A 16638-nucleotide genomic window follows, 5' to 3' on the forward strand; every position below is an offset into this window, starting at 1 on the left:
TCTGTTTGTCCGGTGAAGGGTTGTCTGTTTGTCTGGTGAAGGGTTGTCTGGTGGAGGGTTGTCTGGTGGAGGGTTGTCTGGTGGAGGGTTGTCTGGTGGAGGGTTGTCTGGTGAAGGGTTGTCTGGTGAAGGGTTGTCTGGTGAAGGGTTGTCTGGTGAAGGGTTGTCTGGTGAAGGGTTGTCTGTTTGTCCGGTGAAGGGTTGTCTGTTTGTCTGGTGAAGGGTTGTCTGGTGGAGGGTTGTCTGGTGAAGGATTGTCTGGTGAAGGGTTGTCTGGTGAAGGGTTGTCTGGTGAAGGGTTGTCTGGTTGTCTGGTGAAGGGTTGTCTGGTGAAGGGTTGTCTGGTGAAGGTTGGTCTGGTGAAGGTTGGTCTGGTGAAGGGTTGTCTGGTGAAGGGTTGTCTGGTGAAGGGTTGTCTGGTGAAGGGTTGGTCTGGTGAAGGGTTGGTCTGGTGAAGGGTTGGTCTGGTGAAGGGTTGGTCTGGTGAAGGGTTGGTCTGGTGAAGGGTTGTCTGGTGAAGGGTTGTACTTCTGCTCTCACCTCCTCGCGAGGAAAAGGACCAGCGGTCCGGTAGTCACGGCCACCATGACGCCGTCTCCGGTGTCACTGCAAGCTGTGCTAGTTTTGTCACTTGCCTTCTTCATAGCACTGATGTGTTGTTACCCACCCGTTGGTATTGGCTGAAGTAAGCCTTAGGTTGATAGAAGTGCCTGCTGTTAGCTTATTGTATCTACATTAGGTATTGTCTTAAGATCTCCTCTCCTCCTCCTCTCCTCTAGGGTGGCTGGTGGAGAACTGTTTAATTTGCTAGCAGAGAAGGAGTCCCTAACAGAAGAGGAGGCTACTGAGTTCCTCAAACAGATTCTGGATGGAGTCCACTACCTGCACTCCAAACACATTGCACACTTTGACCTCAAGGTACACATACACACACTTTGACCTCAAGGTACACATACACACACTTTGACCTCAAGGTACACATACACACACTTTGACCTCAAGGTACACATACACACCCTTTGACCTCAAGGTACACATACACACACTTTGACCTCAAGGTACACACACACCCTTTGACCTCAACGTACACATACACACACTTTGACCTCAAGGTACACATACACACCCTTTGACCTCAAGGTACACATACACACACTTTGACCTCAAGGTACACATACACACACTTTGACCTCAAGGTACACATACACACCCTTTGACCTCAAGGTACACATACACACACTTTGACCTCAAGGTACACATACACACACACACACCTTTGTCCTCAAGGTACACATACACACCCTTTGACCTCAAGGTACACACACACACACACACACACACTTTGACCTCAAGGTACACACACACACACACACACACACACACACACACACACACACACACACACACCTTTGACCTCAAGGTACACATACACACCCTTTGACCTCAAGGTACACATACACACCCTTTGACCTCAAGGTACACACACACACCCTTTGACCTCAAGGAACACACACACACCCTTTGACCTCAAGGAACACGCACACACCCTTTGACCTCAAGGTACACATACACACCCTTTGACATCAAGGTACACACACACACACTTTGACATCAAGGTACACACACACACCCTTTGACCTCAAGGTACACACACACACCCTTTGACCTCAAGGTACACACATACACCCTTTGACCTCAAGGTACACACACACACCCTTTGACCTCAAGGTACACACACATACCCTTTGACCTCAAGGTACACATACACACCCTTTGACCTCAAGGTACACACACACCCTTTGACCTCAATGTACACATACACACCCTTTGACCTCAAGGTACACACACACACCCTTTGACCTCAAGGAACACACACACACACCCTTTGACCTCAAGGTACACATACACACCCTTTGACCTCAAGGTACACATACACACACTTTGACATCAAGGTACACACACACACCCTTTGACCTCAAGGTACACACACACACCCTTTGACCTCAAGGTACACACACACACCCTTTGACCTCAAGGTACACACACAAACCCTTTGACCTCAAGGTACACATACACACCCTTTGACCTCAAGGTACACACACACACCCTTTGACCTCAAGGTACACACACACACCCTTTGACCTCAAGGTACACATACACACCCTTTGACCTCAAGGTACACATACACACCCTTTGACCTCAAGGTACACACACCCTTTGACCTCACACCCTTTGACCTCAAGGTACACATACACACCCTTTGACCTCAAGGTACACATACACACCCTTTGACCTCAAGGTACACACACACACCCTTTGACCTCAAGGTACACACACACACCCTTTGACCTCAAGGTACACACACACACCCTTTGACCTCAAGGAACACACACACACCCTTTGACCTCAAGGTACACATACACACCCTTTGACCTCAAGGTACACACACACACCCTTTGACCTCAAGGTACACACACACACCCTTTGACCTCAAGGTACACACACACACCCTTTGACCTCAAGGTACACACACACACCCTTTGACCTCAAGGAACACACACACACACTTTGACCTCAAGGAACACACACACACCCTTTGACCTCAAGGAACACACACACACACACACACCCTTTGAACTCAAGGAATCACACATACACACACCCTTTGAACTCAAGGTACACACACACACACCCTTTGACCTCAAGGAACACACACACACACCCTTTGAACTCAAGGTACACATACACACCCTTTGACCTCAAGGAACACACACACACCCTTTGACCTCAAGGTACACACATGCACACACAGCTACAAGGGCCACTCCAGTGATGTGTTCTGTCCTCTCTACTCTGCTCTGCACTGAAACCAGACACAACTAATCAATGGCAGAGCTTTTATCACACTCTGTCTCCAGCCGGAACATCCGTCATCACTCACCTGTTGTTAGTTGGTGGACGACATCAGGGTTCTGATCAGTTCAATTCTAAATCAGTGTTGTAAAATGTCCCATTTGTTTTAGTGTGATCATTTAAACATGCTCCCCCAAAAACTCAAGAATGAACATGGTCTACACTATAGGACAGCTTGAGTCACATGATCCCCAAATTACACATACTACTAATACTACACATACTACCCTACATAATACTGCTCTACTACACATATTGCATAATACTACTCATACTTCTCATACTACACATTCTACTATACATACTACACCATACAACTCATACTACATAATACTACTCATACTACATAATACTATACAATAATGTTCATACTACACATATTACATAATATTACACATACTACACATACTACGCATTCTACTATACAAACTACATAAGACTACTCATACTACACATGCTACATAATACTATACAATACTATTCATACAACACATTCTACATCATACTGCCTAATACTACACATTATACTATGCATATTATGTAATACTACACATACTACACCATACTACTCATACTACATAATACTACATAATACTACTCCACTACATAACACTACTCATACTACACATTCTACTATACATGCTACACACACTACACTATACTACATAATACTGCACGTACTTCGTAACACTACTGCTCATACTGCACATACTACTCATACTATATAATACTACTCATACTACATAATACAACTCATGCTACGCATAATTCTACTCGTACTATATAATCCTACTCATACTACTCATACTATATAATACTACACATACTACATAAGACTAATCATACTATATAATACTACACATACTACATAAGACTACTCATACTATATAATACTACACATACAACATAATACTACTCATACATCATAATACTACTCATACTACATAATTCTACTCATACTACACACTCTACTACACATACAACATAATACTACTCATACATCATAATACTACTCATACTACATAATTCTACTCATACTACACATACTACTACATAAAACTAATCATGCTACATAATATTACTCATGCTATATAATGCTTCTCACACAACACACTCTGCTACTCATACAACATAATACTACTCATACAACATAATACCATGCGTACAACATAATACTACTCAAAAAACATAATACTACTCGTACTACTCATACTACGTAATACCATATACTACTACACATAATACATACTACCACTCATACTACGTCATACTACGTAATCCCACGCATGCTATATAATACTACTCATACTACACTATACTACTCATACAACGTAATACTACTCATACTATATAATACTATGCACGCTACATACTACTACTCATACAACGTAATACTACTCATGCTATATAATACTATGCATGCTACATAATAATACTCATACTACATAAAAATATTCATGCTACATAATCCTACTCATGCTACATAATACTACATAAAACTATTCATGCTACATAATACTATTCGTGCTATATAATACTATTTGTACTACACACTCTACTACTCATACAACATACTACTCATGCAACATAATACTTCTCATACTACATAATACTACTTATGTCATGCTACTCTTACTACATAATACTATATAATACTATGCATGCTACGTAATACTACACAATACTACTCATATTACTGAATATTACACATACTATATACTACTACACATACTATGTAATACCACTGAATACTACTTATATGACTGAATACTACACATACTATATAATACTACTGAATACTAATCATACTACTGAACACTACTCAAATTACTGAATACTACTGTACTCATATTACACATATTACATAATACTACTCATACACCATATTACACATACTACTCGTACTACATCATACTACTCATACTATATAATACTACACATACTACATAATACTATACATACTGCACATATTACACATGCTACAATGCTACACATACTGCTAAATACTACTCATATTACACAAATTAAACATACTACGTAATACTACTCATATTACACATGCTACATAATACAACATGTACTACACATACTACAAGACATAATACTACTCATACTGCACATACAACATAATACCAGTCATTCTACTCATTCTACACATATTACATAATACTACATATACTGTAATAGTACTCATACTACCCAAACCAGGTATACTATTCATATTACCTAATACTATACATACAACTCATACTACACATACTGCATACTACTACCTTTATCAGGTGCACTCCTCATACATATTACTCATACTACACATACTATAGTACTATATATATAGTACTAAACATACAACTCATATCAGATACACTACTCCCACATACTACATACCACCACAGCTACCTGGAGCCATTTCTGTTATGTTGGGACAATCTGATTCCACTGCTGTCTCTTCAGTTCCCAGTCTCAGTCTATCAGCCATTCATTCAATCTGATTCCACTCATGTTCCCAGTCTATCAGCCATTCATTCAATCTGATTCCACTGCTGTCTCTTCAGTTCCCAGTCTATCAGCCATTCATTCAATCTGATTCCACTGCTGTCTCTTCAGTTCCCAGTCTATCAGCCATTCATTCAATCTGATTCCACTGCTGTCTCTTCAGTTCCCAGTCTATCAGCCATTCATTCAATCTGATTCCACTCATGTTCCCAGTCTATCAGCCATTCATTCAATCTGATTCCACTACTGTCTTTTCAGTTCCCAGTCTATCAGCCATTCATTCAATCTGATTCCACTCATGTTCCCAGTTTATCAGCCATTCATTCAATCTGATTCCACTCATGTTCCCAGTCTATCAGCCATTCATTCAATCTGATTCCACTGCTGTCTCTTCAGTTCCCAGTCTATCAGCCATTCATTTAATCTGATTCCACTCATGTTCCCAGTCTATCAGCCATTCATTCAATCTGATTCCACTGCTGTCTCTTCAGTTCCCAGTCTATCAGCCATTCATTCAATCTGATTCCACTCATGTTCCCAGTCTATCAGCCATTCATTCAATCTGATTCCACTCATGTTCCCAGTCTATCAGCCATTCATTCAATCTGATTCCACTGCTGTCTCTTCAGTTCCCAGTCTATCAGCCATTCATTCAATCTGATTCCACTCATGTTCCCAGTCTATCAGCCATTCATTCAATCTGATTCCACTGCTGTCTCTTCTGTTCCCAGTCTCAGTCTATCAGCCATTCATTCAATCTGATTCCACTGCTGTCTCTTCTGTTCCCAGTCTCAGTCTATCAGCCATTCATTCAATCTGATTCCACTCATGTTCCCAGTCTATCAGCCATTCATTCAATCTGATTCCACTGCTGTCTCTTCAGTTCCCAGTCTATCAGCCATTCATTCAATCTGATTCCACTGCTGTCTCTTCAGTTCCCAGTCTATCAGCCATTCATTCAATCTGATTCCACTCATGTTCCCAGTCTATCAGCCATTCATTCCATCTGATTCCACTCATGTTCATTCAATCATTCCACTGTCTATTCCCAGCCATTCATTCAATCTGATTCCACTCATGTTCCCAGTCTATCAGCCATTCATTCAATCTGATTCCACTCATGTTCCCAGTCTATCAGCCATTCATTCAATCTGATTCCACTCATGTTCCCAGTCTATCAGCCATTCATTCAATCTGATTCCACTCATGTTCCCAGTCTATCAGCCATTCATTCAATCTGATTCCACTCATGTTCCCAGTCTATCAGCCATTCATTCAATCTGATTCCACTGCTGTCTCTTCAGTTCCCAGTCTATCAGCCATTCATTCAATCTGATTCCACTCATGTTCCCAGTCTATCAGCCATTCATTCAATCTGATTCCACTCATGTTCCCAGTCTATCAGCCATTCATTCAATCTGATTCCACTCATGTTCCCAGTCTATCAGCCATTCATTCAATCTGATTCCACTCATGTTCCCAGTCTATCAGCCATTCATTCAATCTGATTCCACTGCTGTCTCTTCAGTTCCCAGTCTATCAGCCATTCATTCAATCTGATTCCACTCATGTTCCCAGTCTATCAGCCATTCATTCAATCTGATTCCACTGCTGTCTCTTCAGTTCCCAGTCTATCAGCCATTCATTCAATCTGATTCCACTCATGTTCCCTCAGTCTATCAGCCATTCATTCAATCTGATTCCACTACTGTCTCTTCTGTTCCCAGTCTATCAGCCATTCATTCAATCTGATTCCACTTATGTTCCCAGTCTATCAGCCATTCATTCAATCTGATTCCACTGCTGTCTCTTCAGTTCCCAGTCTATCAGCCATTCATTCAATCTGATTCCACTCATGTTCCCAGTCTATCAGCCATTCATTCAATCTGATTCCACTCATGTTCCCAGTCTATCAGCCATTCATTCAATCTGATTCCACTCATGTTCCCAGTCTATCAGCCATTCATTCAATCTGATTCCACTGCTGTCTCTTCAGTTCCCAGTCTATCAGCCATTCATTCAATCTGATTCCACTGCTGTCTCTTCAGTTCCCAGTCTATCAGCCATTCATTCAATCTGATTCCACTCTGTGTTCCCAGTCTATCAGCCATTCATTCAATCTGATTCCACTCATGTTCCCAGTCTATCAGCCATTCATTCAATCTGATTCCACTCACTGTCTCTTCAGTTCCCAGTCTATCAGCCATTCATTCAATCTGATTCCACTCATGTTCCCAGTCTATCAGCCATTCATTCAATCTGATTCCACTCATGTTCCCAGTCTATCAGCCATTCATTCAATCTGATTCCACTGCTGTCTCAATCTTCAGTTCCCAGTCTATCAGCCATTCATTCAATCTGATTCCACTCATGTTCCCAGTCTATCAGCCATTCATTCAATCTGATTCCACTGCTGTCTCTTCTGTTCCCAGTTCCCAGTCTATCAGCCATTCATTCAATCTGATTCCACTGCTGTCTCTTCTGTTCCCATTCATTCAATCTGTTCCACTCAGTTCTATCAGCCATTCATTCAATCTGATTCCACTCATGTTCCCAGTCTATCAGCCATTCATTCAATCTGATTCCACTGCTGTCTCTTCAGTTCCCAGTCTATCAGCCATTCATTCAATCTGATTCCACTGCTGTCTCTTCAGTTCCCAGTCTATCAGCCATTCATTCAATCTGATTCCACTCATGTTCCCAGTCTATCAGCCATTCATTCAATCTGATTCCACTCATGTTCCCAGTCTATCAGCCATTCATTCAATCTGATTCCACTCATGTTCCCAGTCTATCAGCCATTCATTCAATCTGATTCCACTCATGTTCCCAGTCTATCAGCCATTCATTCAATCTGATTCCACTCATGTTCCCATCAGCCATTCATTCAATCTGATTCCACTCTGTGTTCCCAGTCTATCAGCCATTCATTCAATCTGATTCCACTCATGTTCCCAGTCTATCAGCCATTCATTCAATCTGATTCCACTGCTGTCTCTTCAGTTCCCAGTCTATCAGCCATTCATTCAATCTGATTCCACTACTGTCTCTTCAGTTCCCAGTCTATCAGCCATTCATTCAATCTGATTCCACTCATGTTCCCAGTCTATCAGCCATTCATTCAATCTGATTCCACTGCTGTCTCTTCAGTTCCCAGTCTATCAGCCATTCATTCAATCTGATTCCACTCATGTTCCCAGTCTATCAGCCATTCATTCAATCTGATTCCACTCATGTTCCCAGTTCCCAGTATCAGCCATTCATTCAATCTGATTCCACTCATGTTCCCAGTCTATCAGCCATTCATTCAATCTGATTCCACTCATGTTCCCAGTCTATCAGCCATTCATTCAATCTGATTCCACTGCTGTCTCTTCAGTTCCCAGTCTATCAGCCATTCATTCAATCTGATTCCACTCATGTTCCCAGTCTATCAGCCATTCATTCAATCTGATTCCACTCATGTTCCCAGTCTATCAGCCATTCATTCAATCTGATTCCACTCATGTTCCCAGTCTATCAGCCATTCATTCAATCTGATTCCACTCATGTTCCCAGTCTATCAGCCATTCATTCAATCTGATTCCACTCTGTGTTCCCAGTCTATCAGCCATTCATTCAATCTGATTCCACTCATGTTCCCAGTCTATCAGCCATTCATTCAATCTGATTCCACTGCTGTCTCTTCAGTTCCCAGTCTATCAGCCATTCATTCAATCTGATTCCACTCATGTTCCCAGTCTATCAGCCATTCATTCAATCTGATTCCACTACTGTCTTCTTCAGTTCCCAGTCTATCAGCCATTCATTCAATCTGATTCCACTCATGTTCCCAGTCTATCAGCCATTCATTCAATCTGATTCCACTCATGTTCCCAGTTTATCAGCCATTCATTCAATCTGATTCCACTCATGTTCCCAGTCTATCAGCCATTCATTCAATCTGATTCCACTCATGTTCCCAGTCTATCAGCCATTCATTCAATCTGATTCCACTCATGTTCCCAGTCTATCAGCCATTCATTCAATCTGATTCCACTCATGTTCCCAGTCTATCAGCCATTCATTCAATCTGATTCCACTCATGTTCCCAGTCTATCAGCCATTCATTCAATCTGATTCCACTCATGTTCCCAGTCTATCAGCCATTCATTCAATCTGATTCCACTGCTGTCTCTTCAGTTCCCAGTCTATCAGCCATTCATTCAATCTGATTCCACTCATGTTCCCAGTCTATCAGCCATTCATTCAATCTGATTCCACTACTGTCTCTTCAGTTCCCAGTCTATCAGCCATTCATTCAATCTGATTCCACTCATGTTCCCAGTCTATCAGCCATTCATTCAATCTGATCTATCAGCCATTCATTCAATCTGATTCCACTGCTGTCTCTTCAGTTCCCAGTATCAGCCATTCATTCAGCCATTCATTCAATCTGATTCCACTCATGTTCCCAGTCTATCAGCCATTCATTCAATCTGATTCCACTCATGTTCCCAGTCTATCAGCCATTCATTCAATCTGATTCCACTCATGTTCCCAGTCTATCAGCCATTCATTCAATCTGATTCCACTCATGTTCCCAGTCTATCAGCCATTCATTCAATCTGATTCCACTCATGTTCCCAGTCTATCAGCCATTCATTCAATCTGATTCCACTCATGTTCCCAGTCTATCAGCCATTCATTCAATCTGATTCCACTCATGTTCCCAGTCTATCAGCCATTCATTCAATCTGATTCCACTGCTGTCTCTTCAGTTCCCAGTCTATCAGCCATTCATTCAATCTGATTCCACTACTGTCTCTTCAGTTCCCAGTCTATCAGCCATTCATTCAATCTGATTCCACTCATGTTCCCAGTCTATCAGCCATTCATTCAATCTGATTCCACTGCTGTCTCTTCAGTTCCCAGTCTATCAGCCATTCATTCAATCTGATTCCACTCATGTTCCCAGTCTATCAGCCATTCATTCAATCTGATTCCACTGCTGTCTCTTCAGTTCCCAGTCTATCAGCCATTCATTCAATCTGATTCCACTACTGTCTCTTCAGTTCCCAGTCTATCAGCCATTCATTCAATCTGATTCCACTCATGTTCCCAGTCTATCAGCCATTCATTCAATCTGATTCCACTGCTGTCTCTTCAGTTCCCAGTCTATCAGCCATTCATTCAATCTGATTCCACTCATGTTCCCAGTGTTCTCTTCAGTTCTCCAGTTTATCAGCCATTCATTCAATCTGATTCCACTCATGTTCCCAGTCTATCAGCCATTCATTCAATCTGATTCCACTGCTGTCTCTTCAGTTCCCAGTCTATCAGCCATTCATTCAATCTGATTCCACTCATGTTCCCAGTCTATCAGCCATTCATTCAATCTGATTCCACTCATGTTCCCAGTCTATCAGCCATTCATTCAATCTGATTCCACTCCCAGTGTTCCCAGTCTATCAGCCATTCATTCAATCTGATTCCACTCATGTTCCCAGTCTATCAGCCATTCATTCAATCTGATTCCACTGCTGTCTCTTCAGTTCCCAGTCTATCAGCCATTCATTCAATCTGATTCCACTGCTGTCTCTTCAGTTCCCAGTCTATCAGCCATTCATTCAATCTGATTCCACTCATGTTCCCAGTCTATCAGCCATTCATTCAATCTGATTCCACTACTGTCTCTTCAGTTCCCAGTCTATCAGCCATTCATTCAATCTGATTCCACTCATGTTCCCATTCATTCAATCTGTTCCACTATCAGCCATTCATTCAAATCTGATTCCACTCATGTTCCCAGTCTATCATTCATTCAATCTGATTCCACTCATGTTCCCAGTCTATCAGCCATTCATTCAATCTGATTCCACTCATGTTCCCAGTCTATCAGCCATTCATTCAATCTGATTCCACTGCTGTCTCTTCAGTTCCCAGTCTATCAGCCATTCATTCAATCTGATTCCACTGCTGTCTCTTCAGTTCCCAGTCTATCAGCCATTCATTCAATCTGATTCCACTCATGTTCCCAGTCTATCAGCCATTCATTCAATCTGATTCCACTCATGTTCCCAGTCTATCAGCCATTCATTCAATCTGATTCCACTCATGTTCCCAGTCTATCAGCCATTCATTCAATCTGATTCCACTGCTGTCTCTTCAGTTCCCAGTCTATCAGCCATTCATTCAATCTGATTCCACTGCTGTCTCTTCAGTTCCCAGTCTATCAGCCATTCATTCAATCTGATTCCACTCATGTTCCCAGTCTATCAGCCATTCATTCAATCTGATTCCACTACTGTCTCTTCAGTTCCCAGTCTATCAGCCATTCATTCAATCTGATTCCACTCATGTTCCCAGTCTATCAGCCATTCATTCAATCTGATTCCACTCATGTTCCCAGTTTATCGGCCATTCATTCAATCTGATTCCACTCATGTTCCCAGTCTATCAGCCATTCATTCAATCTGATTCCACTCATGTTCCCAGTCTATCAGCCATTCATTCAATCTGATTCCACTGCTGTCTCTTCAGTTCCCAGTCTATCAGCCATTCATTCAATCTGATTCCACTGCTGTCTCTTCTGTTCCCAGTCTCAGTCTATCAGCCATTCATTCAATCTGATTCCACTACTGTCTCTTCAGTTCCCAGTCTATCAGCCATTCATTCAATCTGATTCCACTCATGTTCCCAGTCTATCAGCCATTCATTCAATCTGATTCCACTCATGTTCCCAGTCTATCAGCCATTCATTCAATCTGATTCCACTCATGTTCCCAGTCTATCAGCCATTCATTCAATCTGATTCCACTCATGTTCCCAGTCTATCAGCCATTCATTCAATCTGATTCCACTCATGTTCCCAGTCTATCAGCCATTCATTCAATCTGATTCCACTCATGTTCCCAGTCTATCAGCCATTCATTCAATCTGATTCCACTGCTGTCTCTTCAGTTCCCAGTCTATCAGCCATCATTCAATCTGATTCCACTGCTGTCTCTTCAGTTCCCAGTCTATCAGCCATTCATTCTTTAACCTGCTAGTCTAAAGAGCTTTTAAAGGATTAAGTCAGGTTCAAGTCTAGTCTGCTGAAGGATTCAATTGTGGCTCTGGAATGTAGGCTCTCATTCAATCTGCCATCTCATTCTCAATCTGATTCCACTCTGTCTCTCCAGTCTATCAGCCATTCATTCAATCTGATTCCACTCTGTCTCTTCAGTTCCCAGTCTATCAGCCATTCATTCAATCTGCTCATCCAGTCTCATGTTCCTGATTCCAGTCTCTCAGCCATCTCATTTCATTCAATCTGATTCCACTCATGCTGTCAGCCATTCATTCAATCTGATTCTTCCCAGTCTATCAGCTTCATTCAATCTGATTCCACTCATGTTCCCAGTCCAGCCATTCATTCAATCTGATTCCCTCTCTCTCAGCCATTCATTCAATCTGATTCCACTGCTGTCTCTTCTTCCCAGTCTATCAGCCATTCATTCAATCTGATTCCACTCTCTGTTCTCTCTCTTCAATCTGATTCCACTCATGTTCTATCAGCCATTCATTCAATCTGATTCCACTCATGTCTCTGATCTCATGTTCCCAGTCTCAGCCATTCATTCAATCTGATTCCACTGCTCTCTCAGTTCCCAGTCTATCAGCCATTCATTCAATCTGATTCCACTCTGTCTCTTCAGTTCCCAGTCTATCAGCCATTCATTCAATCTGATTCCACTCATGTTCCCAGTCTATCAGCCATTCATTCAATCTGATCTCCTCTCAGCCATGTTCCCAGATTCCACTCATGTTCCCAGTCTATCAGCCATTCATTCAATCTGATTCCACTCTCTCTCTCTCTCTCCAGCCATTCCAATCTCTCTCTCTCTCTCAGCCATTCATTCAATCTGATTCCACTCTGTCTCTGTCTCTGTCTCTGTCTCTGTCTCATTCTCTCTCCCAGTCTATCAGCCATTCCTCTGATTCCACTGCTGTCTCTCTCTCAGTCTATCAGCCATTCATTCAATCTGATTCCACTCTGTTCCCAGTCTATCAGCCATTCATTCAATCTGCTGTCTCTTCAGTTCCCAGTCTATCAGCCATTCATTCAATCTGATTCCACTCATGTTCTCTCAGCCATCATTCAATCTGATCCACTCTGCCATTCTCTTCCAGTCTCTCAATCTGATTCCACTACTGTCTCTTCTCCCAGTCTATCAGCCATCAATCTGTTCTCTTCTCTCTCTCTCTCTCTCTCAGTTCCCAGTCTCTCTCTCTCTCTCTCTCTCTCTCTCAGCTTCATTCAATCTCTCTCTGTCTCTGTTCATTCTGTCTCTGTCTGTCTCTCTCTGTCTCTGTCTCTCTATCAGCCATTCATTCAATCTGATTCTCTCTCTCTTCCCAGTCTATCAGCCATTCATTCAATCTGATTCCACTCACACATACACACACCATCTCTCTCGCTGGTTCCTAGAGATGCTTTACATTATGGAATGTTATTTCCATGTTTAATGCCCCTTCCTCCCCTCTCTCTCTCCCTCTCTCTCGCTGGTTCCTAGAGAGGCTTTACTTTATGGGATGTTATTTCCATGTTTGATGCCCCTTCCTCCCCTCTCTGTCTCCCTCTCTAGCCAGAGAACATTATGTTACTGAACAGAGCTGTGGCCCATCCTCGCATCAAGCTCATCGACTTCCACTCTGGCACACAAGATCGATTTTGGCAATGATTTCAAAAACATCTTTGGCACCCATTCATTCAATTTGTAGGTCAGTCTATCCGCTAACCATTCACCACAGCCGTGTGTGTGTGTTCATTATGTTCATCGTTTGACCAGCAAATCAGATCAGTTTAACATCAAATACCCTTGTTGTGTTGTGAATATATATATATACTACTGTTCAAAGGTTTGGGGTCACTTTCAGAAATGTCCTTGTTCTCCATGAAAACATACATGAAAAACAAACGTGCTCCATTGTCTTGCCATGTTTGGGGTTTTAGGCTGGGTTTCTGTACAGCACTTTGAGATATCAGCTGACGTAAGAAGTACTATATAAATACATTTGATTGGATGAAATGAGTTGCAAAATTAATAGGAGATATAGCCATAACGTTTATAAATAATGATTTATAACAAGGTTATAAATAATGATTTTTAATTGAAATAATAATTGTGTCCTTCAAACTTTTGTCAAAGAATCCTCCATTTTCAGCAATTACAGCCTTGAAGACCTTTGGCATTCTAGTTATCAATGTGTTGAGGTAATCTGAAGAGATTTCACCCCATGCTTCCTGAAGTACCTCCCCCCAGGTGGATTGGCTTGATGGGCACGTCTTACTTACCATACGGTCAAGCTGCTCCCACAACAGCTCAATAACGTTGAGATCCGGTGACTGTGCTGGCCACTCCATTATAGACAGAATACCAGCTGACTGCTTCTTCACTAAATAGTTCTTGCTTGGCTGGAGTGATGACCTTCCTTCTTCAAGATCCCTTTTACCCTGTACAAATCTCCCACTTTACCACCACCAAAGCACCCCCAGACCATCACATTGCCTCCACCTCCACCAGACCATCACATTGCCTCCACCTCCACCAGACCATCACATTGCCTCCACCTCTACCAGACCATCACATTGCCTCCACCTCCACCAGACCATCACATTGCCTCCACCTCCCCCAGACATCACATTGCCTCCACCTCCACCAGACCATCACATTGCCTCCACCTCCCCCAGACCATCACATTGCCTCCACCTCTACCAGACCATCACATTGCCTCCACCTCCACCAGACCATCACATTGCCTCCACCTCTACCAGACCATCACATTGCCTCCACCTCCACCAGACCATCACATTGCCTCCACCTCCCCCAGACCATCACATTGCCTCCACCTCCACCAGACCATCACATTGCCTCCACCTCCACCAGACCATCACATTGCCTCCACCTCCACCAGACCATCACATTGCCTCCACCTCCACCAGACCATCACATTGCCTCCACCTCCCCCAGACATCACATTGCCTCCACCTCTACCAGACCATCACATTGCCTCCACCTCGCTGCCTTCTTCAAGCCACCAGACCATCACATTGCCTCCACCTCCCCAGACATCACATTGCCTCCACCTCTACCAGACCATCACATTGCCTCCACCTCCACCAGACCATCACATTGCCTCCACCTCCCCCAGACATCACATGGCCTCCACCTCTCACCAGACCATCACATTGCCTCCACCTCCACCAGACCATCACATTGCCTCCACCTCCCCCAGACATCACATTGGCCTCCACCTCCACCAGACCATCACATTGCCTCCACCTCTACCAGACCATCACATTGCCTCCACCTCCACCAGACCATCACATTGCCTCCACCTCCCCCAGACCATCACATTGCCTCCACCTCCACTTTTGTCAGACCATCACATTGCCTCCACCTCCACCAGACCATCACATTGCCTCCACCTCCCCAGACATCACATGGCCTCCACCTCCCCAGACCATCACATTGCCTCCACCTCCACCAGACCATCACATTGCCTCCACCTCCACCAGACCATCACATTGCCTCCATTCATGTTCCAGTCTATCCCCAGACATCACATTGCCTCCACCTCTTCCCAGACCATCACATTGCCTCCACCTCCACCAGACCATCACATTGCCTCCACCTCCCCCAGACCATCACATTGCCTCCACCTCCACCAGACCATCACATTGCCTCCACCTCCCCCAGACATCACATTGCCTCCACCTCTACCAGACCATCACATTGCCTCCACCTCCACCAGACCATCACATTGCCTCCACCTCCCCCAGACATCACATTGCCTCCACCTCTACCAGACCATCACATTGCCTCCACCTCCACCAGACCATCACATTGCCTCCACCTCCCCCAGACATCACATGGCCTCCACCTCTACCAGACCATCACATTGCCTCCACCTCCACCAGACCATCACATGGCCTCCACCTCCCCCAGACATCACATGGCCTCCACCTCCACCAGACCATCACATTGCCTCCACCTCCACCAGACCATCACATGGCCTCCACCTCCACCAGACCATCACATGGCCTCCACCATGCTTGACAGATGGTTCACTCCTCCAGCATCCTTTCAATTTTTTTGCGTCTCACGAATGTTGTTCTTTGTATCAAACTTAGATTTGTCTATTCATAACACTTTTCTCCAATCTTCCTCTGTCCAGTGTCTGTGTTCTTTTATTCTTAATATT

The 16638-nt window shown here is 43.3% G+C and overlaps 1 protein-coding gene across 1 annotated transcript in view; it reads left to right on the forward strand.

The window, feature by feature from the left end:
• The window catches only part of dapk1 (death-associated protein kinase 1), a 244153-nt gene that overhangs the window by 91288 nt on the left and 136227 nt on the right, over positions 1-16638 (forward strand). Inside the window, 3 exon segments of the mRNA XM_046351536.1 lie at positions 780-918; positions 14019-14081; positions 14083-14158. Coding sequence (XP_046207492.1) covers positions 780-918; positions 14019-14081; positions 14083-14158 — 278 coding nt within the window.

Source organism: Oncorhynchus gorbuscha, linkage group LG05 (assembly GCF_021184085.1).
Source record: "Oncorhynchus gorbuscha isolate QuinsamMale2020 ecotype Even-year linkage group LG05, OgorEven_v1.0, whole genome shotgun sequence".
NCBI classification, from domain to species: Eukaryota; Metazoa; Chordata; class Actinopteri; order Salmoniformes; family Salmonidae; genus Oncorhynchus; species Oncorhynchus gorbuscha.